Raw genomic sequence first — 15,260 nt, 5'->3', positions numbered from 1 at the left:
CTACTTAATATGTCTTATGGCATCTAGGTTGAAATATTGCCAATAAAAATAATTTACTGAATCATAATTACTAAAAAAATAGTTGCAGCCCAGTGAACTAACATTCCATTCCCAACAGGCCAAAAAAAATTTTTTTTAATATTGTTCTTTTCACATTGACTGTAGTCCATTTTCATTCATTTTTTAGTGCAAGTATGGATATGCAAATCAGATTTCCTTCATGGGTATAAAATATTCACATATTGAAGTAATCCATATTCACTCTCCCATATTTAAAATAAGGACTCACTTCCACCTGTCAAATGTGTGTCAGCCATGATCTATCCTTTGGCCATAGACTGAATATTTCTAGTCGTATAAGGGTATTACAACAAAATTAATATCAAAGAAAGCTTAGGGCAAGAAGACTGAATCTTTGGGAGTAAATCCTCTTGCCACTGGAAAAAACGGCCTTTGGAAAAAATGGTTCGCGATAAAGATGAACTTAAAGGTACATTCAATGAGGCCGCACACCATCACTCTAGCTCTCTCCGCCCTCACACACTCTTGGATTATCTTTGGAAACTGCTCTGGGAGTCTTTGCAAGGGAAATAATCATATTCAGAACAGGGTACTTGCTGTGTATACATGGAACCGCTTGGGGTGCGTGGAGTGTGTATGTATTGGAGAGCACCCATGGGCAGAGGGAAGGAAAAGCAGGCAGTTAATGCTGGAAGGGTCTTAAACAATCTGCCCTATCTATAACCCCAAGTTCCTTCTCAACACCCCCCCCCCAAACAAACAAAACTGAACCACAGAGAAGACTAGAGGGAAGCACAGGGACGGCTTGATTAGCCCAGGCCAAGAATTAGTTGGGATAATTCCAATAACAGACTTCATGACTTTTACATGCTATTAATTCTGGCCCCATTTCATCATCAGATAATGTGTACAGCCTCAGAAGGAACAAAACTCACAGAGATGCTATCATCTCTCCACTCAAATGAGAATCCTCGTGTTAAGAATAATCACAATAGTAATTTGCTTCTAAAAATCCAAGTAATTGTGGGGCTTTGCTTAACCTCAGGAGGCGGCCAAGAGAGGCTTCAGGGAGCCTCAGGAATGAGTGTTCTGCCAGCAGACCTCAAGGAGGCCCACCTGCCACGTTGCGATCCCGAGGATATGTCCTGGTCTCAAGTCCAGCTGTGTTACAGTCAAACGAAGAGTCCGACTTATCCTTAAAGATCCCATCAGGACCCGGGAAATAACCAAAACACTCTAAATCATCTTATAACTATCAGAATGAGCCATCCTCACATATGTTCTCTTAGCTGCCCCTCATGGAAAGGTCTCCTATGAAAGAGCGGCCACGAGCCCCTAATCATGTCTATGTCTGGAGTGGCCACAGCCGTCGTGAATGTGTGTCTGGCTCTGCGTCCCTCACTGTGGAGATGACCCACACCTTCCCCGTAATGCCTATGTCTTGCTTTGGGTGTCTCTCACCCTGGAAGTAACACACGTCCATTCTCCCTTGAAGATGCATTTCTTGCTTTCCTAAAGGAACCTGTCTGAGATCTACTCTGTCTTGGAAATTCTCTTTCAACCTGTCGGTGCCTGCCAATGACAGTAATAAGTGTGCGATGACTTCAACATGCCCCCCCCAAATTTTCATATGTTGAAACCTTAATCCCCAAAGGCATAGGTCAGTAGTATGTGGAGGTGAAGCCTTTGGGGTGTAATTAATATTGGGTAAAGTCAGCAGAATGAGGGCCCTTTTAGTATTAGTAGCTTTGTAAAATGAGGAAGAGAGCCCATCCTAATACTCAGGAGGAGACAGGAGGATCACGGGTTTCAAGGCCAACTTCAGCAACTAAGACAGACTCTCAGAAACTCAGACCCTGTTTTAAAACAAAAAGGCCTGGGAGTTTATTTTGGAGGTAGAATGCCCCTGGGTTCAATTACTAGTGCCCAAACACAACCAAAACACAGCAAGAGACCTGAGCTAACATGCTTGTTCTGAGACGCACTTCACCGCATTCTCAGGCGGCCAAGGAGCTCTTACAAGATTCCAGCATCACGCTCTTGGACTTCCATCTCCTGGAACCATGATCTACGTAAATCTCGATTATTTATAAACCACAAATCTCAAGTATTTTGTTATAGCAACAGAACATGGACTATAACATGGCAAAAGATCCTTTCTGTTGTCAGTTTAGGGGACAAAAATGAGACAAGTGCTTATATAAGTAGTGTTTTGTAGAAGTGTACAGATCTTTGTATCCACAGTCTATGCCTGCCTTCTTCTATCGGCAAGAATTGATGAAATTAACTCCATCAAATTGAATGAACTGTAATTTAGGCCCTACAGTGGAGTCTCATACTGTCAACCTCAGCCTTCACATCTGGAGCAGGTGTTTGATTGCATTCTGTAGATGAGGCTGCTGCACACGCCTGAACCTGGGAGACAGCGTCTTGCTGGTACACACTCATCACCATTCCCATTTCTCAGTTCTAAAGCCTTTCTCCTTTTGGTTCAAAAGCAACATATACTCATTAAAAACTATTCTTGTAGACAACACAACCCTGGACCTTAGGATATAGTAAAGTTTAAATCTAAATGGAAAAATAGTGTGCAGTGATTTCTTGACCCATATTAAGTTTTAGAACTTTATATCATGGACCTGTTCACTTGAAAGAAACAATATACTCCTTGGTATCTTTCCAAAATAATTTAAGTCATAATACTCTAGGGATACATCCATATCCATGTTTATAGCGGTACAATTTATAGTAGCCAAGCTATGGCACCAGTGTAGGTGTCTATCAGTAGATCAACTGTATATAGAAAATGTGATATATACATTATATATATATACACACACACAATGAAATTTTACTTAGCTTTAAAGAAGAAAACATTTATGTCATTTGCAGGAAAATGTGTGAAACTAGAGATTATTATGCTAAGTGAGAGCGGCCAGTCTCAGAAAGCCAAGGGTCATATATTTTCTCTCATATGTGAAGGCCAGAGAGAAAATAAGAAACAAAAAAGACTCTAGAAAAATAAGGAGAAACACCAGTAGAATCATGAAAGGGGATGGGGAATATAGTTGGGGAGGGAAAAAGGAGGATTGAGAAAAGAATCAGTTCCAACAACACTTTGTTCATATATGAAGATATCACTGCCAATCTGACCAACACACACAGGAGGGAGGAAGGGGTTGTGGGGTGGGTACAGAAGGAAACACACCAAGTGATGTGTGTATGTATATCTTTTTAAAATTTTTTTTTTAATTTTTAAAAAAAAATTTTTATTGGTGCACTGTATTCATACATCATAATGATGGGATAAAAAAAAAAAACTTTTGTGGACATACATGCACACATCGCCCAGTCAGCCCCTACCTGATCCCCACCCCGTTCCCTCCCCATCCCTCCTTCCCATGCTTATTATATTATTATAGTATTATAGCAATTTATCCAAATTTAACTATGATAATCTCACATAACAGTTTCATTTGTCTGATACCAAGCTTTTGATGACTTAAAGATAACATTTTAATATTTCTTTTTGCTTTCTTTCTTACCAGAGAATATTTTTTTCTTTTCTTTTTTTTTAGGTGAAACTATCATACATTTATTTATTTTTCAGAAAAAAAATCTATCCTAATATGGAATATGGACTCTAGATACCCAAAACGATCTCGAAAACGAACAAAGCTAGAAGATGTATATTTTCTGATTTCAAACCATATAAAGCTACAACACATTAAGAATTTTTTAATTTTTAATTTTTAATTTTTGGTGGTATTGGGGTTCCTGGAAGCCCTTCTACCTCCAGGCTATACTCGCAGACCTATTTTATACTTTTTTCTTTTTTAAACAGGGTCTCTTAAGCCAGCGCAGCTGGCTTTGAACCTGCGCGATCCCTGTCTCCACTCCCAAGTGCTGGGATTACAGGGGTGCGCTACCATGCCTGGCCTAAGGAAATTTTTAATAAAAAGGAAAGGGCTTTTCAAATTACTCTGATAAAATGATTGACGGGGAAACTGCTTTGTTCTGAACAAAAATGCACAGCATAGAAATATAAATCCTAATGTCCTGAGAATCAGAATTTTGGTAAGGTAAGATTTTACCATTATTTAACCCAAAACAAAAAAAGAAAAAGAAAAAAACTGTGAAATGCTCCCTCCATGAAGAAAATTACTATAATCTCAACAGTCATATCTCAGCAGTGCTGAAAGGTGAAATTCCTAAGATGTCCAATGATGCCCTGATGGACAGAGCAGCGGCAAGGTACCTGTCTGAAGAATTCCTCCAGGAGTGACATGGTCCAGCGATGATGCAGGTCCCACGCTTTCGCAGGATGGCTAATGTCTGCAGTGTGCAGCATCAGGGATAAGGCTTTGGGCTTTTCAATTCTGTAAATCAAAGTATAGGATGACGACACTCCTCGGAATCTCAAAAGAGTCTTGAAAATGTCTCTAATCTGTTTAATCTCTTCCATTCTTCCATCTCAAATCCAACCTCAGCTAAATGGAGGAAAGGGCAATTTTTTCATCCTGTGGCAAGGACAGCCATCCCCTTGGCCTCCATGTTTATGGAATGGGGCACTTCTGACTCAAGCCAGGAAGAAAAGGAAGAACATGGGCCGCCACCCCCACCTGCTGCTGCTGCACTAGGTGGATCTTCGGTCATTTTTTCTTCCCACTGGGAAATATTTTAAATTCTATGAGGTAGCTGGTCACTGGCCCTATTGCTTATCTCAAGCCTGGTAAGAACGTACCTAATTGTGAGGTGTGTGCAATTGGCTATTTTAGGAGACCACTGGAGAGTTATGTCAGAGAAGATAAGCTTTAAAGGTATGATGTGGACATGTAAGCACCAGGTCAAACACCTATAAGCGCACGTGATGGTGCAAGCCCACTCACGCTTCTGGCTGCTGCAGGGCAGTCTTCATCGCTTTTATCTGTTGGAAATGACACGACATGTCCGTGGCCATCACCATCTCAATCACCAATGTGCGGAACTCCCTTTCAAGGACACCCATAGAGAGAAAGGAGGGAAGCGAAAAATCGGAAAGTAAAAATTAGTTTATCTTTTGCCACTCATAATCAAAATCAGTTAATTATTTCTGACATCTGTAATCTGAGTCTTTTCAGGGGGCTTTTTAGGTGTAATGAATAAAGTTTAAAGATGAAGGATATCATTTACTAGGACTATAAAACATGGGCTTCTTCATGCATCATTTGGAAAATTAACTTAGAGAAAAAGTACCAATGAAACTGAACATTGTATGAAAGTGTTCCCTTCTCAACTTAATTAGAAATTTTGAGAAAGAATTAACCTGAAAATGGTCATAGGAGCTGAACTGATAATCTATTTTATATTTAGGGTATAGGCATTACACTCTTTAACACAGTTTTTAGTTTGTAGTTTCAGGTTTACAGATAAATTGAACAGAGTGAGTTTCCACATATCCCTCTACCCTGTAAAATTTCCCTAATTACCACATTTTGCACAAACGTTGCATTTATGACACCTGATGAACTAGTTCAACTAAAGTCTGTAGTGTGTTAAGGCTCACTCATCATATTTCATAGGTCAACAGGTTTTGACAAATGCATACTATCATGTGTCCATCACTACAATTATTCAGAACTATTTCAGCACCCTAAAATACCCTGGGTCTCACTCCTTCTTCTAAACCCCTGGAAACTACCCATCTTTTCAACTTTCTCTAAAAATTTTACGAAGGTATAATTTATACTGCATAAACTGCTTCCTGTATAAGTGGTACGATTCAATGAGTTTTAACAAAGTTGAATAAGCTTTTGAAAATACCACTGAACAGCTATGAACATAGACACACATGCATCAGTTTGGTAGTTTGGTTTCCTTTCTTCATTGATGTGTACACGTATGTACACACAAGTTTTTACCCCAATATGACATATGAATATAATGCACGAATAAAAAATTTTAAAAAAAGAAAATGCCACTGTAATTATGGTACCAAATATTTCCATCCTCTTCAGACCAGACCTCAAACTTTGATCTGCTTTGAATTATTAGATTCTAATTTGGGGCAATTATAAATAAAGCTGCTATATGTATTTATGTACAAGTCTATGCATGGACTTTTTTTTATTTTTCCAGGGCAAATACCTAAAATAAAATGGCTTGTCAATTATACAACCAAATTTTTAACTTATTAAGAAATTTTTAAATGTTTTTCAAAATGGTTATAGAACTTTACCTGTTGAGTACCAGTGGATAATAGTTGTAGTTTTTCTTTGCCTATTCCTGGAAGTCTATAATTTCTGCCATTCTAATGGATGTATAGTAAAGTTTCACTGTTGTTTTAATTTTCATTTTTTTGATGACAAGTAATGTCAGGTACCTTTTCTTGTACTTACAGCATTTACTTGTCTTTTTTTTTAATTAGAGAAATGTCTGTCTCAAATCATTTCCTTTCTAAAACTGGGTGGTTTGCTTTTCTTACTACTGAGTTGTAAAAGTGCACTATGTATTCTGGATACAGAGCCTATACATGTATCTCACCAGATTTTTTCATTTTCTTGGTTGTTTTTTTTGTGACTTCTAAAGAGCGAAAGACTTAATTTTAATAAAGTTACACTTAATATTTTTAAAGTTTTTCACACTTTTTTATTCTTAGAACTTAGGAATGAGAATCTAAACACTTTAAGATGTTTTTCTCTGGAAATATTGCCATTTTAGATTTTGCATTTTGGTTTACGGTCAGTTTTGAGTTAATTTTTAGTATGGTATGATATAATGGCCAAAGTTACTTCTTCCATATGGATACCTATTTGTTTCAACATTTGGAAATATTTTTATTTCCCCATTGATTTGTCTTGGCACATTGGTCAAAAATCAACTTATGCCAGGCGTGGTGGCACATGCTTGTAATCCCCGATATATATATATATATATATGGAAGAGAATTTCTTCAATTAGGTAAAGGGTGATGATAAATATTCTCACCAGGTGCCCTTTGTCTAATTAAAGAAATTCTCTTCCCTTTCTAGTTTGCTGAGAGTATTTATCATGAATGCTTATTGTAATTAGTCAAATGCTTTGGATATCTATTAACATGACCATGTGTTTTTCTGGCTTTTATTTTCAATGTGGTAAAAAATTTTATTTTTAAATAATTTTATTTTTGAGTAATTTTATTTTGAACTCAGCTAATGCAGAGTTAGTCATATTGGGATAAACTATATATTTCCCAGTGTTCTCCAGCGAAACCAATGAGATATATAAAGAGGTTTATTATAAAGAGGTAGGTCACATAATTATGGAAGCAGGCAAGTCTAAGGTGCACAGAGGGAGTCGGCAAGCTGGGGATTCAGGAGAGCCATGGGTGCACTGGTATCTGGTAATATACTCATTTACAGAGTTCCTAAAAAGCTTAATGTAATATTTATGTATCAAAATAGAACTTACCATTTATAAATTGCTTTTTTATAAAGATATAGGATACTCAACATATATTATCTTTGAGTTAATGGGATTAACTGAGAGCTCTAAATATTAAGTTAGTATTTTATTTATGACACAATACCAATGTTTGTGACACTATATCTAAAAACTAATTAAGTATGATAAAAGAGCGAAACAACTCCCATAAAGTGAAAATATAGCCAAACTCTGTATCTAGATAATTTAGTCTTTAATTCTAATCTTTAGTCTATAAGATCCCCCAAACAGATAGTAGAAACAAAACTTGGTACTATAGTCTAATTATAAAGACATTTCCACCAAGTCAAGATGTTCCAATACCCGAGATTCTCTATGATTTTCAGTCTCTTTTTTGAGATAACACTTCTATTTCACTCTTTCTTTGAAATAGCATCATGTTGAGTAAGAAACACATACAAGGTTAGCACCTAGATTTTACTAAACTCTATTTTCATGGGATTAGTTTGACTATTTTTAACACTAAATTCACCTATCATTTGCGGAATCACTCAATTGTAAAACCTGAGTAGGTGAGTTAGTATCCAAATTATTCCCAACTGATACTTCAGAAATACCCACTAGTAAGATGAGCGGGATGCGTGTGTTGGTGTGTGCTCGTGTGAACCGGCATGTTCTGTGTTATGCCAGGGGACTGTGGGTTTAGACACTGCCTAAACAAGCCTCGCTAAAAACGTGAATGAACGTTATGATTAAAGAGAGTAAACACAAGTAATATAGTTCAAATTGTGACAAAATGATAGAGATAGAAATGCTAATAAAATAAGGATGAGGGAAGTTTCATATCTGTGCTTCAAAGATTGGTTAAGAGAAAACTGTGCAAGCTTTGGAGAAATTTATTAGATAGTCATTAGGCCGGGAATCGCTGCTACATAAGGGGGACTTTGTGCAAATAAATCCTTTAAGACTATGATGTATCCGAATATGTGTGTGAAGCCATTCTCTGCCATATTCAAACCTTTTGTTATACGTTTACATTTAAACTGAGTAAAGCGTTCCTTTTCCCCTGACAATGCATATTTACTAACTATAGTGTTCTGCGCTTTTCAGGTGATGGGTGAGGTGAGCTTATCCCAATACAGTATCAGCCAAACAATCCCCTGTAATTTACCATCCTAATGCTACATGAAAACTCTTAGCAACTTTTACTGAAACATCAATTTCTCAGATTTACTGTCCATGTTTACTGAATGGCTTCTCTCTCTGAATCCTTACAAAATGGCGATTACAAGCGTACAAATTGCATAAGCAGTTGGTCCTTTAATTAAAATATAAATACTATCTGAGTCACTTCCCCAATGTCATACAGCTAGTAAGCAATCCAACTTATATTTTAGCCCAGACGTGCCTAGATCCAAAGTCACACAGAGTCGTTTAGGAAGTAGAATTAAGTATATGGGATTTTTATGAGTAAAAAATAATTTTCTTAGAAAATTTCAAAATATTTTAATAAGTCCTAATTAAATATAAAGTATTTTTCACAAATGTTAAATAATGCAGTTCAGATTGAAGAAGACCAACTATAAGCAGCACAGGCTTTTTAAGGTATCAACACATGTTTCCAATATACCCTCAACTGAACACTGTGGGAAGAGGATTTCCAATTTTTCTTTCTCAAGAATTGTTAGGATAATGAAATATTTGACATAAACTGGTTAGATTTCCCAGTTCATTAGCAGAAAAGCAATGTCAAGATGGCAATGCAAAATAGTTGGGGCTGAAGAATAACATTTTATAGTCTTTATTTATGAACATTCTCCCCAGTACCATTCTACCTCTGAGCTACATCCCCAGCTCAATTTTTTTTTTAATTTTTATTTTGAAACAGGGTCTCACTGGGTTGATGAGACTCTCACTATTTTCTGAGGCTGTCCTCAAACCTAAAATCCTCCTGCCTTAGCCTCCCAAGTACTAGGATTACAGGCTTGTGCCACCATACCTGGCTTATTTATGAACATTTGAATATTCTATTTCTGACCAAAAAAAGATAGAAAAAAATGAGAAACACATACACAAAGAGAGAGGAGAGGAAAAAAAGAACAAAAGATCTAACTAGGGTATTATTTCTTCAAAAGCACATCATTCATCTATCTTCACATTTCCTTCCCTGGCTTCCCCGACCCTCTTATCTCATCCCTACCTCCAGTCATCTTTTGAGAGGTTGATCAAAATGTTCATCTCCTCATCCTCCTGCAGGAGGCGATAGGCTGCACTCAAATGGTGATTCTCCAGCACGGATCTATCGTTGTACAGAATTGCGGGGTCAGACCTGAACAAACAGATGCACAAAATTATTTACAACATCAAAAGTTGAGATTTCTTCAGGGAACTCACAGCCTAGAATGTACTGGTAATCTTCCCAATGTTTAGAAATGATCTTTGCCTCATGCCCTTTCTATGAACCGAAAACTCAAACCAAAACTACAAATTATAAATAAATGCAGGTAGATGACTATACTATCAATATAGACATGTGAAGTATATATCCAGCCTAAAAACTCTCTGAAAACTGTTTTATATCCAGATATCAATTAACTGTACTAGTGACAGCAGTGGTTTCTAAATATGTGGGCAATGTCAAGTCCACTTTAATTTTTTATTTATATTTAATTCTGTGAATGCACTTATTTATTTCAGTTACAATTCTCTGAACACACACCAGCAGTTGGGTGCCGTCTGCAAACTTCCTCTGGTACTGGCTTGAGCTTAAAAGGTTTGCATGCAAAAACCACACATGGATAATTGAGAATAAGTAATAAAAAGATTCTATGACAGTGTCAATTTGTCAAGGACCATTTTATAACTCTCACCAGACACAGAGATGCATATTATTTTAGTATCGTCAATGAAAACTTAGATTACTGGAGCTAGTGTTCATAATTATCAAGGCAGCTGAGTCTAAAGGTGCTAAGTGGCTTCTTAGTCTCTCATTGGCCGAGAGGCAGGGCTGGGATGGAGATGAGATCATCTGATAGCAAGGAGGATTGGTGCCTCTGAGATAACTTCCACCTGCCTTTGGCCCAAAGCATCTTAAAAGCATAGCAGGGAGTAGTGGCACATGCCCCAAATCCTAGTACTTGGGAGGCCGATACAGGAAGAACACAGGTTAGAAGCCAGCCTCAGCATAAAAGCGAGATTCTCAGCGACTTGGTGAAACCCTGTCACATGAAAAATAAAAATGGGCTGTAGTACAGCTCATAGATAGAATGGCCCTGGGTTCAATCCCTACTACCACAAAAAAAAGAAAAAAAAAAGAAAGAAAAGTGCTAGTATTAACATCATGTTCTACATCAAAAGGATAGAGTTTCTGGTTACTGATTTGTTGAACAAGGATCACATGGACTTGGATGCCCTTCCCTGAGCAGGTGCTGTTCACCGTGGTCTCTGTCCACAGAAGCACATTGACTAGCGCTATTCTGTGAAGTTCTCTGTATTTAAATATCTTGGCAGAGAACCACAAAAGGCCGCTTCCCAGCAGCTGAGATCACTCTGTTTGAGGAGACAGGAGGTAAGAACTCAGGCAACAGCTTTTTAGTCCCTTATCTGCTCCCATTGTGTTGGCCTTCCCCTGCTGAACAGAGTTCAGACAATATTGTCTTCTTTGTGTATATCTCATAATCAAGTGCTCAATTCATTAAATACGTGTAGCCTGATTTAATGAACAAACCTATCTGGAATAGACACCTGCTTTCTCAAGTGAAAATCATCAAGTACTATTTGGTAGTCAACTGTCTCCTCTCCTCAACCCCATTATATCCTTTCTCATTGCCTTACCAAAATCTGACCTTCTTTTTGGTTCTCATAAAAAAAAGCTGCAAATCTGTCCAGTTCCATATAATTTGCTTAAGAGAAAGCAAGTTTAAAGACTGGGCGAGGATGGATAAAGGAACAGGATTTCACTCTAAGTGGAAATGATAACTGATGGTACTATTTGCCTGGAATCCTGTGCGAAGAGAAATACTAAGGCTCAATCTACAGCTTGGAAAAGAAATACACCAAAACCAATTAAGGATGTCTGTTGCAGATTTGTCGGTTCAGAGTAGGCCAAGTTGACCCATATTTATTATCCCTGGCACAGGCTTATGTTTACCTGTGCCTCATAGGGAAGGATGCACAGGCTGCCTTGGTGAAGGGAACCTACAGGAGACCACCCAGGTCCCCGTCCCTGTGCCAGGAGCAGGGCAGGCACTGACTGACACAGAGATGCAATCAGACAGAGTGAGGTTTACATCTCAGAGAACCCTGAGATTCAGGGTAGAAGGCCACATTGCTGTAGGTGTCAACAGAAACCTTCCAATCATCATCTATTCATACTGATTTAGTTTGCATGGCTCTGGGCCTCTGTGCAATCTGTCCCACCACCTATTAGAAACAGGCAGAGTATGTATAGAACATTCATGAATAAACAAAGAGCAGGTATTACAATAGGGAAAAAAGAGTTTCCATGTTAGATCTGAATAAAGTATGAGTATTAAGAGCAGATGGCTTCTTAAACCCCGAGTCTTGATGGAAGCGGACCAGAATGACTTTTGGTTTATAAGCTTGTCTTTTAGAAATCCAAAATAGAGCAACCATGCCAAGGAAATGTGGCAAACACCTCTCGGACTTCTAGAGCTCTGCCCCTGCCCCTCCTGCTGTTTCCTGCAAGCATTCAAAAGCCCTCACCGAGTCTGAATGTGGAAATTGTTGGTGGTTCCGGTGTGTTCGTAGTCATGGATGGCAGCTGAGAAGATTATAGCGAAGATCTCCAGCTCCGTCAGCCAGTTCTGAAAGGGAGATTACAGAGCAATCAGATCATCTATCTTTTTCTCAGACTAAGTCTTCAGTGCGCTAACAGCACACTCACACTGCTCCCTCTCCACCCTACAGCTGTAAGCTTTCACTCAATGCAAGGTTTCTGATACACAGAAGTAGGGTTTTTCTCCCCCGTGAAGAAATTTCTCAGGACTTGTGATTTGAAAACAGCAGATAAGGTTGAACGCACCAACTAGGACTTTTATCTTTTTCAAGAAAACTAAAAGACCATGACAATGAAGAACTTTAAAGGAATGGCAATTATAAAAAAATACAAACAATATAAGTGCTGGCAAGAGTGTGGGGAAAAGAAACTCATACACTGTTGGTAGAATTATAAATTAGTACAACCACTATGGAGATCAATGTAGGGGTTCCCCAAAGACCGAGAATGGAACCACCATATCATCTAGCTAGACCACTCCTCTGCACTTTTCCAAAAGAATTAAAGTCAGAATACTGTAGTGATACGTGTATACATTTTAGCAGCATGACTCACAGTAGCCAACCTAGGAACCACACTAGGTGTCCATCAACAGATGAAAAGGTTAAGAAAATGTGGCATATACACACAATGGAGCTTTATTCAGCCATAAAGAAGAACTAAAGTATGCCATTTTCAGGAAAATGAATGAACTAAAGAATAGTACGTTCAGTGAGACCAGCGAGACTTGGGAAGTCAAGGGCCGTGTGTTTTCGCTCATATATAAAAGCTAGAGAGAAAATAGGGAACATAGGGTACTTTAGATAAACAGTAGAGAAGTGGTAAGGGTTTGGGGGAGACAAGTGTGGGAGGCGAAAAGAAGATCTGATAAAGAAAAGAGTTCAAATAATACAATGTTCACAGATCAAGATATCACTACCAATTTCACTAGCATGTACAGGGAGGGAGGAATGGGGACTGAGCAAGAGGCAGAAGGGAACACACCAAGTGACACACGCACAGAGGTTATATCATTTTGAAACACACACACACACACACACACACACACACACACACGCAAGATTAAGATTATACCCGTAATCCTAGTACTTGGGAGGCTGAGACAGTAGAATTGCAGATTCAAGACCAGTTTCAGCAACTTGTTGAGACTCCCAGTAACCTAGAAAAACTTTCAAAAACAAAAAACTAAAAACAAAAAAAAAGAAAGAAAAAGAAAAAGGACCAGGAGTATAGTTCAGAGGTAGAAAGACTCTGGGCTCGATCCTGAGTACACACATACACATATACACTGAAAAAAAGATTTAAAATTTCAGCACAATAGCACTGGAAAACCTAACATCTGATTATGGGAGGCATATGTACCATGAGGTGCATAGAGACGCATGGCCTTCTGCCCTGTACACCCTGATGTTCAAAGGGACCTGTCCCCATCCATATCATTAATGTTGGCTGTGGTTCAGGGTTTGCCAAGCATATTCTATAGACCAGCAGTGTTAGCATCACATGAGAGCTTACCAGAAATGTAAGCAAATACTTTGGCTTCATCCAATCCCACTGGGTCAGAAACTCTAAATTGTGGCCCAGTAATCTGTGTTTACCAAAGCTATCCATATAATTCTGACATACCCTGGAGTTTGCAAACCACTGCCATGTTGAAAATTCCATTAACTGTTTTCCTTTTTAATGGACTCTTTGTGTTCAGTGATGCTTCCCATCCTCTCTGTAACCTCACTTCCCAAGGCCCATACAACAGAACACTCATGATGCCCAGGCCGCCCACCCTGGGTCCCTCTGCTCACTTTCATTACCAGCTGAACTGATGCTCACGAGATTCAGTATGGTTATCCCAAGCCCTGTTTTGACAAGTAGTACTTGTTATTATAATATATAATTAAATGTGACATGAACCAATAGAATATGAACACAAAAATGGAGTTATTTCTCCAGACTCCAAATTCAATGCTTTAGACAGTTCTTAAAAGAACGGCTTTCAAAATGCATGTGACAACCGTGAAACCAGAGGAAACAAGTACAAAGATGTAGAGATATTCTGCCTTCGGTTTTCTTCGTGAGCATCTTTAAGTTTCCATTTCACAAGTGAAGGCAGGGACCTGAGATCTGAGAAGGCTGCCTGAAGAGAAAAATGAATGCTGAAATCAGCAGAACCCAGGAAACAGCCCAAGGTCTGAACTAAAAATAAATGTATAAAATATATGCTAATGTTAAAATTTAACGCAAAATGACTTAAAAATGGTTGTGCGTGTTTTTTATGATTCCCCTCTTTCACCCTTCCTATGAAACAGCTATTAATTGTGGGCCTTATCTAAGAAAAGCCTCCTGGAAAATCACTGTCTTTTTTGAAGATGGGTAAGGTAAAAATAAATAAACAACCACATAAACCTATAAAGAGACACTTCATAATAAGGAAAAGAATAAATGTAAGATATTTCAAGGTAAAGGAAATTACTATTAAAATTGTTTCTGACAAAATTCAGCATAAATGTCAGGAAACTTTTTGGCGTGCTCAGTAGTACATCTCGAAAATACACACGGAGGCACAAGAAAGAGGAAGGTGTACAGAAGAAACAGGCTGTGATGGACGTCAACGAAGTGAGGTGGGAAAGAGACGAGGAAACACTGCAAGAAAATAGAATCTGCAAAACCCACTGAGTAGGCAGAAAGTGCCTCCTCCCCAGGGGGTCCCGTGTGACAGGCCCAAGGGTGTTTTAATGTAGAAACTCATACAAGTCTCACAACATCAGAAAAGGAGCTGCCATGCTGCTGTTACCCCTACTTAACAAAGGAAAACACTGGAGACAGGGGTGCTCAGGACTCACCCAAAGCCCCACGGCCGGCCATGCGAGAAGCTTAGCGTGCGACTTCAGAATTCTCAGTTATAATCTAGTCATATTCACTTTGGGTCATTGTTCATGTATTCATCCATTCAATTTGCAGAAAGTTACATAAGTGTAATTTTACCTTGCACATTTTTCTCTATATTGTTCATACTTATCACAGATATATTTTCCATTTTAGCAAT

The 15,260-nt window shown here is 38.4% G+C and overlaps 1 protein-coding gene across 3 annotated transcripts in view; it reads right to left on the bottom strand.

The window, feature by feature from the left end:
• The window catches only part of PDE1C (phosphodiesterase 1C), a gene marked incomplete at both ends in the record, with an annotated part of 503,660 nt that overhangs the window by 75,810 nt on the left and 412,590 nt on the right, over window positions 1-15,260 (bottom strand). For all 3 annotated transcript variants that reach the window (XM_080701934.1, XM_080701935.1, XM_080701936.1), the window contains 4 exons: window positions 4,280-4,400; window positions 4,911-5,012; window positions 9,623-9,751; window positions 12,148-12,248. In XM_080701934.1, coding sequence (XP_080558060.1) covers window positions 4,280-4,400; window positions 4,911-5,012; window positions 9,623-9,751; window positions 12,148-12,248 — 453 coding nt within the window. The remainder of the gene's footprint in view (window positions 1-4,279; window positions 4,401-4,910; window positions 5,013-9,622; window positions 9,752-12,147; window positions 12,249-15,260) is intronic.

The sequence above is a fragment of the Muscardinus avellanarius genome (genome assembly GCF_963383645.1).
Source record: "Muscardinus avellanarius genome assembly, chromosome: 9".
In the NCBI taxonomy this organism is placed as follows: domain Eukaryota; kingdom Metazoa; phylum Chordata; class Mammalia; order Rodentia; family Gliridae; genus Muscardinus; species Muscardinus avellanarius.
This window is presented reverse-complemented; position numbering and strand designations above follow the sequence as displayed.